At 44.2% G+C, this 16,721-nt stretch overlaps 1 protein-coding gene across 2 annotated transcripts in view; it reads left to right on the forward strand.

The window, feature by feature from the left end:
• Positions 1 to 334: 334 nt before the first annotated feature.
• PPP2R2A (protein phosphatase 2 regulatory subunit Balpha) overlaps positions 335 to 16,721 on the forward strand; it is a 60,799-nt gene continuing 44,412 nt past the window's right edge. For both annotated transcript variants that reach the window (XM_033171854.1, XM_033171855.1), the window contains exons 1-2: positions 335 to 489; positions 3,079 to 3,156. In XM_033171854.1, coding sequence (XP_033027745.1) covers positions 483 to 489; positions 3,079 to 3,156 — 85 coding nt within the window. In that variant the 5' untranslated portion in view covers positions 335 to 482. The remainder of the gene's footprint in view (positions 490 to 3,078; positions 3,157 to 16,721) is intronic.

Consider the following 16,721-nt stretch of genomic DNA (forward strand, 5'->3'; position numbering starts at 1 on the left):
TTGGGGGTATGGGAGAACATTCAGCTAAATAAAATAATTTAAGACAGCCTTCGCCGCTCTGGGCACTGAGAATCCACCTGAGGACTCGTGTTACTCTATCACAAACAGCGGAGTCACGGGCGGGCGCGGCAGGAGCGCCACCCAATGCGCGCGCCTCCTTCCCCCGCAAGCCCCGCCCCCCGGGCACCCAGCTGCCCCTCCTCTTTCCCCACCCTACCTCGCCTCCTCCGGTGACGTCACGCTCGGCTCAGCCGGCGCCATTTTGAAAGTGGAACCTGAGAGGGGGGAGGGGCTGGGTCAGGAGAGGAAGCCAGGCGCGGGGGAAGCCCTGCAAGCGAAGCCGCCTTTCCCGCTCCCCGCCCCCCCCCCGGACGCGATCCGCCGCCATCCTCCCTCCACGCTCCGTTTCAGCCTGGGACGGGGATAGTACCGGAAAGCTGAGAGGCCCCTTCAGCCAACCCGGCCACCATTGGGAGCCCAACATGGCAGGTAAGGGAACGGCAGACCCTCGCTCTTCCCGGGGACGGGCGCCTGCTCCTTGCAAGCCGGGAGGTGGCGGAGGCAGGCGAGGGAGCTGGACTGGCCTCGCCTCGCCTCCAGCGGAGCTTGCAAAGCTGCTGTTGCTGTTGCTTGCTGCACTTTGCAGGATGACCCTGGGCGGGGAAGGAGCCGGGCTGCTTCCTCTTCCTCACTCCCCTCGTCCTTTGCAATGTATTTCCTTCTGCAGATCTGGTCCGCTTCTCCATTATTATTATTATTATTATTGCATCCTCATTTTTGCTGCTGTCCTCCGCCAATAGCTCAACCGCCGAAGCACAAATGCCTGCTCTTGGTCTTCATTCCCCTGCTCTTCCCTCCTTCGACCATGCAGCCTCATCCATTTATCCTTTTATTTCCAACAAGAGAGAAAGTCTCCCTTCCTTGCGAAGGGAGAGGCTGAAGTTGGGGGAGAAATCTCGAGGGACGAGCGTGCAGGGATTGATTTTCTTCTTTCCCCGGGCAGAGGTTGGGGGTGTTGCCGGGGGTCTCATCCATTGCCTTCTGCTCCCCCTTTCCCCAGTGTCTGTTTCTGCGAGCTTTGGAATCGAGGCTTTTAGGGAGAGCAGCGGGGCAGCGTTGCTTATGTCTGAAATGAGGGGTTTGGCGAGTGGAGGTGCAGCTGGGCAATAACCTGCATGCAAAATCGAGGGATATATTGGGTATGGCAGGCAGAGACAGAAGCCTGGGCTTCTTCCTCCATGTGGGGCGGCGCGAGGCGTGTTCTCTCTGATAGGAGATGCCCCATGTTGCAGCGGGCTAGATAGAGCTTGCATGGTGTAAAGGCTGCAGATCTCTCTCAATGCACAGGGTATGTGCTGCTGTCCCATTTGTGTTCCCTTTTCTGCAATCTGTTCACCCACGTCCCACACATTTAATTGCTTTGTGTTGGGAAGAGTTGCATGGGCGGCTGTGCGTATTTAGATTCGTGCCTTGCAGTCTCGCAACACAAGCCGCACGCCTCCGTTTTGCCCTTCTTTTTTCATCAATGGGAGGAAAGCCATGAATGTAGCAGATTTATATATGTGATGTAGAGGAACGAAGCACCAGTTTTTTCCTGGATAAAAGTGGACTTTTCATGAAAAAGCCCCCGCCCCACCCAAATATCTATAGCTAGGAAAGAGTAAACTGGGGGTGAGCACCGGATGTGGGCCTTAGGGTAGGGGCCGCCAATGTGCTGCTTTCCAGGTGGCGTCTGATTCCATCAGCCCCTCAGCCTGGTCAGGGCTGATGGGAGTTGGAGTCCTGCAGCATCTTGAGGCCGCTGCTGGCTCCCCCTGCCTTAGGAGCTCTTGCAGTTAGATGCACTTTTGAAAATACATCTATCTATATAACATGTAGCTAAACATCCTCTCACATTTCCAGGGTGCCTAAATATGGTAAAATGTGTCGGCACAAAGTAACAAAGAATGGTGGAAATAGAATATTTGTAGATTGTTTCCATTTTTCCTGTGCTCTGATTGTTGTTTATGCTCCTGGCACGCTCGTTCTTCTCCTGACTTGAACTTTTCCCTTAAAAGTTGCTCAGCCTTGTGTGGAGATGGGAAACCGCCTTCGATTTCCCCCTTGCCAAGAGGCAACTGTTGCACAGCTCTTCCAGAGAGACTTCTTGTTTTGGGGAATATGTCTTAGGGAAAGCTCCATCTTGACATCTTTCAGGAATTGATGACGGCTAGCTCTTTCTTCATTTTCTCTCTTCCTGTACGAACCCAACCCAAATGACTTGGTCTAAATGACATGCAGAAGAAATGGGTGGTGTCTTTTCTACATGTTTTGGTGGCAAGGTTCAAATGATTCACCGTCTTCCGCTGAGGCAGTAATGTTCCTGAAATTTCCTCTCCGATCCATCTTTTACGGTAGTTTAAAGCTTATTCATAACAAAACCAAACAAAGCTCCTTAAACCCAACCAATGAAGGTTTGGGGCTGGCGTTCCTCCTCTTTTTCTTTTAAATAAATACTTTGAATGTTAACATATTTGTCTATGTGCATAAAAGACCTGTGCTAATTCTTTAGAGTGAAGCATGGTTCCTAAAATAACTACATGGGCTTGTTTTAAGTGATAAATTACATGATTTCATTCTAGATCCTAGCATCTTAATAGCAGTGTAGGAAGATAGTTAATTTCTTTGGTAAGAAGAGTAAAGTGTTTTGCTTCCTGTGTGAAATTCTTGCAGACTTTAGTGGCATGCTCATATTCTAAACTTGTATGGTTTCTGAGAGATGTCAACAGTTTGTCGAGAAACTGATGTTTACTCTGTGCTTGATAAATATTTTTGAAATCTGGACTGATCCTCATTGACAAAAGTGTGTCTCTGTGTGTGGATGTGGGGTGGTGGCAGCCAAGGACAGGGTGGAAATGGAACAGTTTGAGTGGGTTCCTAGGTTCTTCCATCTGCTTTGATTTCTGTGCTGTCTTCTCGGCACCATTGACTCCCCATGCCAGCAATCACTGTTTACTAGAGTGGAATGCTAGCAGAGTGCGGCCAAGTTTAATGGGCAGGGTGTGGATTACTTTTGTTTAACTTTTGTTTTGTTTCTAGGAGCCGGAGGTGGCGGGAATGACATTCAGTGGTGTTTTTCTCAGGTGAAAGGGGCTGTGGATGACGATGTAGCTGAAGGTAAGAGCAATTAACCCTTGATATTCCCCACGACAATGTAATTGTGATACCACAGCTAGATGTTCATGGAAATATACTTGTCTTTTTCTTGAGTTCTGCACATCAGCAGTAAACTCAGAAAACCACGAAGAAACTCCATGCTCATTGGCACTTAAGTGGGTGCAACTCCACTGACACCTGCAGGTGTCTGTCTGCTTGTAGTCCTTTCTAGATCATTCCATAGCAAGTGATCCAAATTTTTACCTCATGTCATCCAATTTTCTTAATATTTTGTACACTTGTTAAATGATCCAAACTAAGTTTAAATCTACATTTTTTTAAAAAAATCTCATCCTGTTTGTGAGTTATGAGGGTTTGAAATTAAAAAAACATGACAATTTTGGCCTTACTGGACTACGTGAAAACCTTAAAAGCTCAGCTTAGAATTGAGATAAGAAAAAACTAAAAACACAAATCTCTTCAGAACTTCATGGGCTTTAATATGTCACATGATGCACTTACTTTAAATCTTAAATTTAAGTTACAAAATTGGAAATACTAAAAAGGGGTTAAAAATTAATATGATAAAAATTATCTCCCAAAATGTATTGATTATTTAATATTTTGAAGAGCTACCTGCAAATTTTCATCTTGGGATCTCAATGAGATCACATAAAAATAATAATTTGTGCATTCAAGTCTGCCTTATTGGGTTTTATTTAGGATAAATAGGTTTTCTTGGAGTAAAATATGGCAGAATGAACAAGACTTCAAACTATAATATCAGTGACTTCAAGCGTTTCTTTAGAAAGTTATTCAATTAAAAGGTATCTGAAAAGCTACTCAGGCTTTTCTTTTAAAAATGTGTTCCAAAGCTGAGTGATAGCTTGATATTGCGTGATAGAATTAACACTTTGAAAGAATTCTTGTTAGTACTTCATTTCATGAACATTACAATAAAATGCATATCAAACAAAAGTAAAATTATGGGAGGGGGGAAACCTTACACATGAAATCGGTCTGAAAACATTTGTTCTTCCATTATTTATGCTTTACACCAAATGCTTTTCAAGAGCATTTCTTGCACACAATGTTTCATTTTCTGTCAAAGTGTAAGTGTGACCAGTTGCAGTCCTTGCTTTGACCCTTGTTTGTCAAGGCCAAAATTGTCAGTTTTTTTGAAATTTCAAACTTTGTAAATGACAAACGGGATGAGATAAATAATTAAAATTTTAGATTTAAACATTTTTGATCATTCAACAAGCGTACAAAATATTAACAAAGCTGGATGACATGAGGTAAAAAAAGTTGGATCACTTGGTATGGAATGACCCTTCTCCAAGTATTGTTTCATTTCTATAATGCAACATTAAAGCACCATTAAACTTTGTTCACATAAACCAGGTGATGGTACCTTTCTCTTCCGAGGCTATACTGTATGTTCTGTCCTACCAATCAGCACTATGGATACTTAGATACCCAGTATTTTGGTTAGCCGTATCACAGTGGCTTTGGAAATTCATGTGTGAAGTTTTCTGTCTGGGCTAATTGTAGTTATTGGAATCCAAAACCTGAAGGGCTGGCATAATTTTCTGCATGCTTGATTTTGCTGAGGTTATAGTACAGCGTTAGGAATTCCCATTAGCTCTGAACTGTTCAAATGAGAAATGTGATAGAAGGTACCATGAAAGTATTACACTTCATATTGATATAACGCCCAGGACCGTCATGATGGCGATTTCACTCGGCAGTATATTGCGAGTGACACCGTCACCACTCCTGAGTCCCTCTGCTACCAGTGCCCAGCGCACAGAGGGAGAAACGAGCTGCAGCCGGGCACTGGAGGCAGAGGAAGTTAGGAGCACTGAGTGAAGCCGCCATCCCACTCTGCCCTCATAACTGGCGCAGAGGGAGAAACAAATTGCATTGGCGAGGTGTGATGCAGCTTGTTCTTCCGTCAGCTTCTTTAAACTGCTTGGCTGAGGAGCACCCCACTGCCCTTGCCTGTCTCCAAGCAGTTTTACAGAGTCCCCGGCCTGCCACCTGCTTGCATGAGCCAGCGGTGGGGCCGGGGCTCCATTAAAGTGCCCCCGCTCCCCGACTGAGGGAGCCCTGATCCTTCTCCTCCGTGCATGCAAGCAGGAGAAGGATCGGGGCTGCTCAGCTGGGGAGTAGGAGGTTTTGCACCCCCCCCAGCTGAAGAAGTTGAATGGAGCCCCCACCTGTCCTCCCGCTTGCACAAGCCTGAGAAAAAGCAATTATTTTTTAAAAAGTTAAACATGAATAGAATTATATATATGCATAAAACTTGTTTAAAACATACAAATAATTATAATAAAACAGCTTGGCGCCAGCCCTTTCATTAAAAGCAGTCAATTCCCAAATGCCTGTTGGAAGAAGGAGGTTTTCACCTGTTGGCAGAAGGACAACAAGGAGGGAGCCAGTCTAGCTTCTCCAGGGATGCCTCCAGAGTTCTAGAGTCTGGTAGCAGCTACCAATAGTATACAATATATTAATCAGAGCATCATGCAAATTTGACATTTAGTGAATGTCACCACGGATCCCGATCCATTGCATAGTTCTGCCTCTTAAGAAGGAAATCTTATAGCATTGAAGAGGACTTATTCCCAAGCAAGCAAGCATGCACAGTTAATGCATGCAGCCTTAACTTGAAATAATCTAGATTTCATTTTTCCTGAGACTGGGACCATAGCTTACTGATAGAGCACTGTGTGTGCAGGAGGCCCCAGGTTCAGTTCTTGTCATCTCCAGTTAAAAAGCATTACAGGTAGTCGGTATGGGGAAAGCCCCTTGGCCTGGAGCCTTGAGAACTGCTTCAGTCTGGGTAGGCCAGTGAAGGGGAACTGGATCTTCCCCACCTTCCATAGGTCGAGATTGGAAGGTGGGTGGGGCCACTCACTTATCAGTCACATAACGTTGCACATCCCGTGAAATGCCAACAAGCAGCTGGTTTTTGAGTCTCGTGAAGCCCCTACACACAGCACTTTGTAGATGCCACCAATCAGCTCATCAGTGGTGTCCACAAACTTCACTCTGCGCTTGGGCCACGCGTTCTGGCCCACAGGCAGGAGGTTCCCAACCCCTGGGTTAGACAAATTACATCTTACTTTTTCTTCTTCTTGGTGGTATAATTGGCGTACAGTACCAGGCTATCCATCTAGCCTAGTATTGTCTGCTCAGACTGGCAGTGGCTCCCCTTGGTTTCAGAACAGAGGTCTTTCCCATCACTTGCTACCTGATTCTTTTTTAAAGAACAAAAACACAGACATGCCAGGTGTGAAACCTGGAACCTTCTTCAGGCAAAGCAAGTTCTCTGCCACTGAAATGTGGTCCTCCACAAGCAGCATCTGCTTATTACATCCCAACTTTCATTCAAGGAACATGCTGGTTCTCCCCACCCCATGCTACTGCTGCCACTCTGTGAGGGAGGTCAGACGTGAGAGAGACAATGACTGACCCATGGTCACCCATTGAGCTTCATAGTTGAGCAGGCCTTGAAGCGGAGTATCCCATGTCCTAGTTTGACACTCAGTCTAACCACTACACCACACTGTATATTTATACATGATACATGGTCTAAAAATAATAAATTTCAGGAGCCACAAGACTCTTATTTTTGCGGCAGCAGACTAAACACAGCTACCCTTCTGGAAACCTTTATATATTATTTCCTCAGAGAAACGGGACGCTGCATTGAGCTAAAATATTGCATCCTTGCTTCTGAAGGCAAGCTTTTAATGTCCGCTTCTGAAGCATAAGCATTCAGCAATTTTGAAGGGGTGCTACTGTATCAACTACACTGGTGTCTGAAAACGTTGTATACTGTTGCCGTGCGTAATGTAGCAGACCTTGCAGAGCGATTGTAAGAGCCATTGAAAGTGCCATGTGCAGGTTCTCCACTGCAATCTTACCAGCCAAGGGTGAAAGTTGAGGCAGGGATTTTCCTTTGCACCACCAGCTCCTAGCTGGCATGGTAGAGGGAGCCAAACTGGGCCCCTCTTCAAGGAGTGGACAGTAGGCCTGGACGATGTATTGATATATCCCCCACGACCGATATGGGGGATGGACCACAATGGTGGCTTCACTGGGTGGTACATTGAGAGTGAAACTGCCACCACTTCTTTTTTTTTTTTTAATAAGATTTTATTATTTTATCATGAAACAAAACAAACACAACATTAAACATACATAAACATAAAAGGAGAAAAAACATAGTAAACAATCAACAATAAAAAACACAACATTAGCATACCAGAAAAAGAAAACTTATACAAACCTTACCAACTTATCTTTGTTTCTCTACTTATTTCTACTTCTTAGGGGGACTTCCCCTGGTCCCTCCTCTGTCTTCAAAAACATATATACTCTTTAGGTAGCTTCCTTTCTTTTCCCATTAACTTATACTCAATATCCTCATGTTCTTTAAATTTATCTAAATCAATATATTTCTTAACTTATATTCTATATCTTAATACTTTCTTAAACAAATAAATCTATCACATCAAAAATTTCTTTTACACCGTTATAACTAACCTTATACTTCTAAAGCCGGTTCTTCTATATATTTCTGCTCAAATATTCAAACGTTCAGTTTAGCATATTTAAGTAAATAGTCCTTAAATTTCTTCCAGTCTTGCGACACCTTCTCCTCCCTCTGGTCTCGGATTCTGGCGGTCAGGTCTGCGAGCTCCATATACTCCATCAACTTCATCTGCCATTCTTCAATTGTCGGTATCTCTTCACCCTTCCAAATTCTTGCCAATAAAATTCTAGCCGCTGTCGTGGCATACATAAAAAAAGCTCTATCCTGACTGGGTATCTCTTCGTTGGTCATGCTCAAAAGGAATGCCTCTGGTTTCTTACAAAAGGTAATTTTCATTACCTTCTTAAGCTCATTATAAATCTTATCCCAGAAGGCCTTCACCCTTGGACACGACCACCACATATGATAGAAGGTACCTTTTGAGGATTTACATTTCCAACACACATCCGACATTTTAGAATTCATTCTAGATAACTTAACTGGTGTCAGATACCATCTGTATATCATTTTCATTACATTTTCTCTTAAGCTATTACATGCAGTAAAATTGATACCTTTCTGCCACAATCTCTCCCAGTCATCCATCATAATATTATGACCCACATCTTTTGCCCAGTCTATCATTGTTGATTTAACCAATTCATCTTTCGTATGCCACTCTAGCAACAAATTGTACATTTTGGAAAGGTTTTTAAAATTTGATTCGATCAGTTCTGTTTCCAGTTTTGATTTTTCCACTTGAAAACCAATTTTTTTATCTAATTTAAATGTTTCATGTACCTGGTGATATTGCAGCCAGTCAGGGACTTGGGTTTTGACTTGATCGTAACATTTCAACTTAAACGAGTCCCCTTCCTGCTGCAATATGTCCATATATCGTAGCCAACTTGCAGACATGTTTGGTCTCTTATAGGCCTTGGCCTCCACTGGAGATATCCATCTAGGAGTCTTTCTCTCCAATAAGTCCTTATATCTAATCCAAACCTGATACAGAGATTTCCTGATTATATGACTTTTGAAAGTTCTGTGGATTTTAACTTTGTCATACCAAAGGTATGCATGCCATCCAAACATATTATCATGTCCTTCCAAGTCCAAAACATCTACATTCTCTAATTTAAACCAGTCTTTCAGCCAGCAAAAGGCCGCTGCTTCAAAATAAAGTCTTAAATCCGGCAGGGCAAAGCCTCCTCTCTCTTTGGAGTCTGTCAGAATCTTAAACTTAATTCTCGGCTTTTTGCCCTGCCATATAAACTTCGATAAGTCCCTTTGCCATATCTTAAAACAGTCCATTTTATCCAAAATTGGTATGGCTTGGAATAAAAACAGCATCCTTGGTAGGACATTCATTTTGATCGCTGCTATTCTTCCCATTAAACTGCCACCACTTCTGACCACAACACTTTCACCCAGTTCTCTGGGTCATTCAGATGTGCATTGGCAAACTGCAGATGGGCTTGCCCATATGCTGTCTTGAGCAAGGGGACCTTGCAGGCTCTGCAAGATCTCAGTCCTTCATGGCATAGTGTGTTACCAACTGTTTTCATGGTGACTGTGGTCCCTGTTGCCCTGAGATCATTGACAGGTTCCCCCCGTGTAGTTCTGGGCTGCATCATCACCGTTCTCATGATCATTGCAACTCCACGAGATGAGATCTTGCATGGAGCCCCAGACCGAGGGAGGTTGGCAGTTATTTTGTGTTTCTTCCATTTGCGAATTATTGTACCAACCATTGTCACCTTCTCACCAAGCTGCTTGGCAATAGTCTTGTAGCCCAGTCCAGCCTTGTGCAGGTCTACAGTCTTGTCCCTGACATCCTTGGACAGCTCTTTGGTCTTGGTCATGGTGGCTACTTTGGAATCTGCTGGATTGCTTGCTTTTGTCGACAGGTGTCTTTTGTACAGGTACTGTAACGAGCTGGGATTACAGGTAAGACCTCTCCCTTACAGCAGGTGCTTCTAATCTCAGCTCATTACATACAGTGAAGATGCCAGGTAGCCTGACATCTGGTTGGTTGATAGGGGATCAAATACACTACCTATTTCACTCATTATAATGCACATCCATCTCTGACTTTTGTCTTCTGGGTTTCTGGGGGTTTTCCCTGTTGTTATTCTGTCTCTCACAACTACAATAAACCTACCATTAAAATTATGGACTGGTCATTTCTTTGTCAAGAGGGCAAATGGGGAAATTTAGCAGGGGGTCAAATAGTTTTTCCCCACACTGTACCGCTGAGTGAAGCAGCCATCCCTCTCTGCCCTCGTACTGATGCAGAGGGAAAAACAAGCTGCATCGACGAGGTGCTGGTACAGCTTGTTCTTTCTTCCTTCTTTAAACTGCTTGGCTGAGGAGTGCATGGCTGCCCTTACCCCATCCAAGCAGTTTTACGGAGCCCCTGACCCACCACTGGCTCATGTGATCCAGCGGTGAGGTGGGGGCTCCATTAAAGTGCTCCTGTCACTCAGCTGAGGGAGCTGATGCTTTTCTGGCTTGCATTGGGTCTCCCTCAGCTGGGGGTGGAGGCTTCGCGCTCCCCAGCTGAGCAGCCCCAATCCTTCTCCTGCTCATGTACAAGCTGGGGAACACAAAGCTGCTTCCTCCCTGGTGCTGTAAGGCACTGGGGTGAAACCACCTCAGCAATTTCGCCCCGATGTCTTGCAGTGTTGCTGTCGGAAGCAGCGTTTTGAACATCACAGTGTACTGCCAGATGGCAATGTTTGCCTGGCGATACATTCTGATGTTCAGAACCTGACATCTCCTAGCCCTAATGGACAGGCCTAGGATCCAATGGAAGCGTGGCCAGTCTTGCTCAGCCCCTGTCCTTAATACCCTATTTCAGAAACTTTCACTGGTTACTGCCAATGGGAGCACTCTCAGTGGTGGAATTTTACAGAATCATAGAACTGTAGAGTTGGAAGGGAACCTGCAAATCCCTGCAATCCTTTCCTATATCTGCAGTGGGGACCTCCCCAACAGCAAAATCTCCCACCAACAGCAGGGGCCAGTCAGTAGGATGTCCACTCAATCCTAATCCACTCTAGGTGCATCAATTTGGATTGCAGCCTTAGATGCCTTTGTTTCTAATACATTTATTGTTGTTATTATTATTTGTTGGCAGTTTCCAGCAGAATATAGAAACATCAAAAAACCTCAAACGATAAAAACTTCCCAATCCAGGGCTGCCTTAAGATGTCTTCTAAAAGTTGTGTAGTACTTGATGTCCTTGACATCTGAAGGGAGGGTGTTCCATAGGGATGGTGCCACTACTGAGAAGGCCCTCTGCCTGTTTCCTGTAACTTCACTTCTTGCAGTGAGGGAACCAGCAGAAGACCCTCAGAGGAGGACCTCAGTGTCTGAGCTGAGCAATGGGGTGGAGACGCTCCTTCTATCTGGGCGCTTCTATCTATACCGGGCTGAGGCCATAAAGGACTTTAAAGGGCTTTAAATGACAATCCGGTCATTTCCTGACCATTGACTGGGCTGGATGGAGTTGATGAGAGGCAACATCTGGAGCAGGGGTGCACAACCTGTGGCCCTCCAGATGTTTCTGGACTACAACTCCCATCAGCCCCAGCCAGCATAACCAGTGATCAGGGATGATGGGAGGTGTAGTCCAACAACATCCAGTTATGAGTAGCAGAGAGTTCTCCCTTCCTCATTGAACACTGCTTCTTTAAAATGCACACTAATAACTCATTTTTATTTCTAATAATGCACTGTCATTTTATTAAACATGAAGTAACTAGGCAAGGAAATAGCGTTATATCCTTATTGTACTAAAGTATAAAAATACACTTCGTGTTTTGTTTAATGAAGCCTAACAGCAGCCAGCACGGTGTCATTGTTGGAGTATTGGACAGGCAAGTGAAACTTTCTAGGTGACCTTAGACTTTACCATCTCACAGCCTATCGCTTGCATCACATGACTGTTGAAAGGATAAAAGGGGGAGACTTGACTATGTACACTACAATGAGCTTTTGGTACAAGGACAGGATAAAAATGTACTGTAATAAATACTGCTTTTAAAGGAAGTCATATGTAGGCCTTTTTTTAGGGTGACCGTTACAGGACAGCCCATAGCTCAGTGGCATAACATTTGCTTTGCATGCAGAAGGTCCCAGGTTCAGTCCCCAGCATCTCCAGATAGAGCTAGGAGAGACTTCTGTCTGAAATCCTGGAGAGCTACTGCCAGTTAAGTACAGGCAATACTGAGTGAGATGTAGCAATGGTCTAACTTTTGTATATTCTGTGGCTCTCCAGGTGTTGTTGGCCTACAATTCCCACCATCCCTGGCTGCTGGCCATGCTGGCTGGAGCTAATGACATCCAGTAACATCTGGGGAGACAGATAGACAATAGCTTGATGGCTACAAGAGATTCAGCGTCCTAGTAAATGACTATCTGCAGCCCTCCAATGCATTTTGCTGTATTGATCTCAGCTGTATTGGCTGTTTCAGAAGTAATGCTGGCAGCCTGTGAACAGCAGCTGGGATTGAGAGGCAGCTGCAGGAACATCTGCTTCATCATTTCTCTTCCCTCCCCCAACACCAACTGATAACCATGATTAAGGGAAATATTTTTCAGTAGGACCTGGAACCAACTTTTGAGCATGGTTTCAAACAGCTAAAAAACAGGTGTCCTGGTTAACATTAAGGCTAACCCTGTTGTTTTGCTTTATGGTGTGCATGATTTGGGAGGTGTTCCTAAAAGGCCTGGAAGGAGGGAGACTCTTATTTTATGGGAAAAGAGAAATGGATAGCTGTATGCACAAGTCTAACCTCTAGAGAGGCTTTAATTTTGCAGTCACAGAAAATAACATGTTCAGATAAACACAGTATCTCCTGGTTCCAGCAATTGCAGGAGGGGAGCAGGAGGATTTGAACATGCTCTTGATCCCTCCCTTCCAAGGGGCCAGCCAATAATGGCCGCTAAATAATGGCCTTCAGGAAAAGGATTGTATATTAGTGGTAGAGCAGCTGCTTTGCATGCAGAAGGTCTCGGGCTCTATCCCCAGCAAATTCCAGGGGACCTACAGTGGGAGATGTTACTACCTTCATGCCCTTCTTATCCCATGTCTGAGAGCTTAGAGAGCTGCTGCCAATCAGTGTTGACAATGCTGAACTAGATGTGCCAGTAGTCTGACTGTATGTCTTCCTATGCATGCATCTTTCTATGTTGGTGAATTTGAATGTTTAAAGGTGACCTAAATGAAGTGCAATGTTTCTTACTCTGCATTATCATATCTCTAGAGAACAACACCCAAACCTGTTCTTAGTAGCAGGTTTATTTACACAATTCAAGGAAACATGTTGGCTTGCTTTACTATTCATCATGAGGCTGACTAGCATGCAGATACTTTTCTTCTATCTTGGTGGAGCATGCAGCAACATCAGAGTTGCACAGTTTTCTGAGAGGGGCTTTGTGAAACAATATGAGGCAAGACTGACAGATGGATAGATTCCTTGTTCAGGAGCATTTGGTAGGTAGTAGATGCGGGTGGCACTGTGGGTTAAACCACAGAGCCTAGGGCTTGCCGATCAGAAGGTCGGCAGTTCGAATCCCCGCGGCGGGGTGAGCTCCCGTTGCTCGGTCCCAGCTCCTGCCCACCTAGCAGTTCGAAATCATGTCAAAGTGCAAGTAGATAAATAGGTACCGCTCCGGCGGGAAGGTAAACGGCATTTCCGTGCGCTGCTCTGGTTCGCCAGAAGCGGCTTTGTCATGCTGGCCACATGACCCGGAAGCTGTATGCCGGCTCTCTCGGCCAGTAACGCGAGATGAGCGCCGCAACCCCAGAGTCGGACATGACTGGACCTAATGGCCAGGGGTCCCTTTACCTTTAGATGCAGAATGATGATCTGGGAACTTCTTTCTCTTGGTGGTCTCATCCTGTGCAAGCAGGAAAAGTCAAAGGTGGGGCAATCAAGTTGGGGCAATCAAGCTCATCTGTGTGATTTTTGTAATTCATTTGTAATTGTAATTTAAGGGTTGTATCCAATTCTAGTTTTACTTGGAGTTGATTTACTGAAGTTAATGAGTATGATTAATTTCAGAGGGTTCATTCTGAGTAGAACTTAGTTGAATACAACCCTAAGTTTAGTTGTAATTAATTTTATTTACTGAAAATGATAATAAGTTGCTCTTCCAAATTATCCAAGGTAGTATTTGTTTTAAAATACTACAACAAAGCAAATGTTGAAACAGTAATAAAGCAGTGTTCTCTTTAGGGGCACACAGCCTGGATTGTTTATCTTCCGCTTTCCCTTGGAGCACTTGGGTCTGTAAATTGGGTGGGGGTTGCTGTTTTGACAGTGGGATGGAAGGAGCAATCCCTATTATACATATTGAGCCATTTGTCCATCTTTTGTTTTGAGATGCTGTCCACCTGGCCTCAAAAACTTCGTAGCCATCAAGATTTGGGTGCTCAAGAGTCGGACACGACTTAATGACTGAACAACAACAGTCGTTTTTAATGGTCTTCTTTCAAAGTTTCCCTCTTTGACCCTTGGCCAAGTTATTCAAGTTCCCAGATTCTGCATTTCCCCTTCTGGGAAATCAGGCTGTTGACTTCTGACGTAAGTAGAGGTCAACATTAAATGATGGCACTAATTCAGTACAGCTTTTCATGTTTCTGATTCTGTTACTTTTTCAGTCTGTTTAAGGATGAATATTGCAGATGAAGTTTCCTCAGGTTCCTCACTTCTTAATTTCAGGAACTGAAGAGGGCGGTGCCACAGAATTAAAAAAAATTTTTTTTTTGCTTGTCTAGCTATTTTTAGTATTTTGAAACAAGTGCATGTAAACATTGCAAGTTTGCTTCAAATTTGCAAAGTGACATTTTAAACCCCAAGTTCATTGTGTGAGAGTGCAAAACTAAGGTTGAGTTGAAGGGCACCATCTGCATTTCAGCTTTTAGCTGCTAGTGAATCTTTTTAGTACAGGGTTTAGCAATAGAACACCTGTCCAGCATGCATTTCATTGGAGATACTGTATTTGACAGCTCTAAAATGTTCATTTGGTTGTCAAGTTGATCAGCTGATACTGCAGTAAAGGGTAGATGATGGTCTGTTGAGGAAGGAAGGTTGAGGTGTGGAGTCTATTGCTATGTGATTTGGAGCCCTAAATTCTGTGCTAGAATTTAGGGCCCTAAATTCTGTGCCCTAAATTCAGCTGCTGTGACAACCAAACCAAAATGTATTCAGTAAATTGAATAAATTAAGACAGCTGTCTTAATTTAACATTCAAAGGGCTGGCAATGTTTTCTGATTTCTAATCATTAGGGTGAAAAAACTTCACAAAGCCCTGTAAAAAAGCCTTTTGGTTTGGTGAAGTAAATATATCCAGTTCAATCAGGTATATTTCTATCCAGGCAATTTCTCCCTATCTTTTGATCTGAGCAATGAAGGAAGCCTTGGAGAATTCTTTGCCCTAACTTCATCGATTCAATCCTAAAAGTAGGCTGCACCAATTCATTGGGACTATGACCTGGATAGTGGTCATCAATACCTTTGTAGTTTAGAGTCCGGACACATGAAATGCACTGTACCTTGTCTGTGATGTTTAGCTGGTGATGCATCACAATGTTGAAAACCAGATGTCTCCCAGCCCTACTCTTATGCACTTGTTTCCTTTGCTTTTACTACAGTTTTTAAACCGACTTTTTAAACTAGAGCTGACTGTCCCTGGAGGGGTTTAGACCAGAGTGAACTACTGTACCAGGCATAGGCAAACTCGGTCCTCCAGATGTTTTGGGACTACAGCTCCCATCATCCCTAGCTAACAGGACCAGTGGTCAGGACCGAGTTTGCCTATGCTTGTACTGTACCATCCCCTCCATTCCCACGAATGCCTGAATAATTATTTTCAAGAGGAGAAACGGTCCAGTTGATGTTTGCTCTCATGGGCAACAGTTTGCAAGATGTGTGTTCCTGTTGCGGTGGTGACCGCTTCATTTGCACAATGTGTCACTTTTCCTCCAATTGTGTTTTTCCTTTTCAAAAGTGTCAAGGCCATTTGATAGATTGACTTGACCTCTTTCCTCCTCATCATCCCCCTCCTCCTAGAAAGGTCCTGGAACTTGGGTACCAGCACAGCTGAAAATGAAGGAGTCAAATCACACTTTGTAAAATGTGTACTGAGAGGTTCATAGAGCATGGTGAGCCTTCCGTATGATATATGTACTGCAGATATAGCAGATATCATGGGTTTACTAAATCCGCCCTAGAAAATCTAAAGGAGGAGGAATTGTCAATCAGTGTGTAACTTTTTCTGATTGCAAATTTGTGGTACTGCTTAATTATTAGTGGTCTAAATGAAACAATATTTTTACGCTTTCACCTAACTGCCCAAATGCAATATGTCTCCTCAGAGTGAGGAGAACCTGCATGCTCAGAAGTGTTCAAAGGGCCAATTAAAGCTCCCCAAGCCTTTTCAGATCGGTGGATGTTCAGATGTACCAAGATGCACTCTCCCTTGCCACTTGTTTTCGTACTGGGTATATAAAATGGTCCCGAGTTTCAGCAAAAGCCTTACTGGTGTTCAAGTGCTTGGTAGGGCTGTGCAATAAATCGCCATATCGTACTGTATTGAAATAGCATTGTGATGAGTGTTTCAACAAGGCAATATACCAGTGAACAAAAGGGGGAGACTTGACAGCTTCCCAGGGGGGTAGCTCAGCTGAACAATACTTTGCAGTTAATTTGGCTGTACACCCTCAGCTGCTGCAGGGAGGTATCTTGGGACCCTCTGCTGCCACGAGGAGGCCACTGATATATATCGTGATATTGTGGTATGTAGCTGGTGATATATTGTGATGTTGAAAACCAGATATTGCCCAGCCCTAGTGCCTGGCATTACTCAGATATATAGAGAAAGAGCAACACAGTCCCTTTAAATCTGCTTCCACTGAGGTTTGGGGTTTCTCCCAGCTGTTGTTCCCTTCTTTTGAGTCTCTTTCTCCCTGCTCCCCTTGCTAGCATTTCTTTTTGTATTGCATTGCATTAGTGCAAGAGCAAGTCTCCTG

The sequence above is a fragment of the Lacerta agilis genome, chromosome 15 (assembly GCF_009819535.1).
Source record: "Lacerta agilis isolate rLacAgi1 chromosome 15, rLacAgi1.pri, whole genome shotgun sequence".
NCBI lineage: Eukaryota > Metazoa > Chordata > Lepidosauria > Squamata > Lacertidae > Lacerta > Lacerta agilis.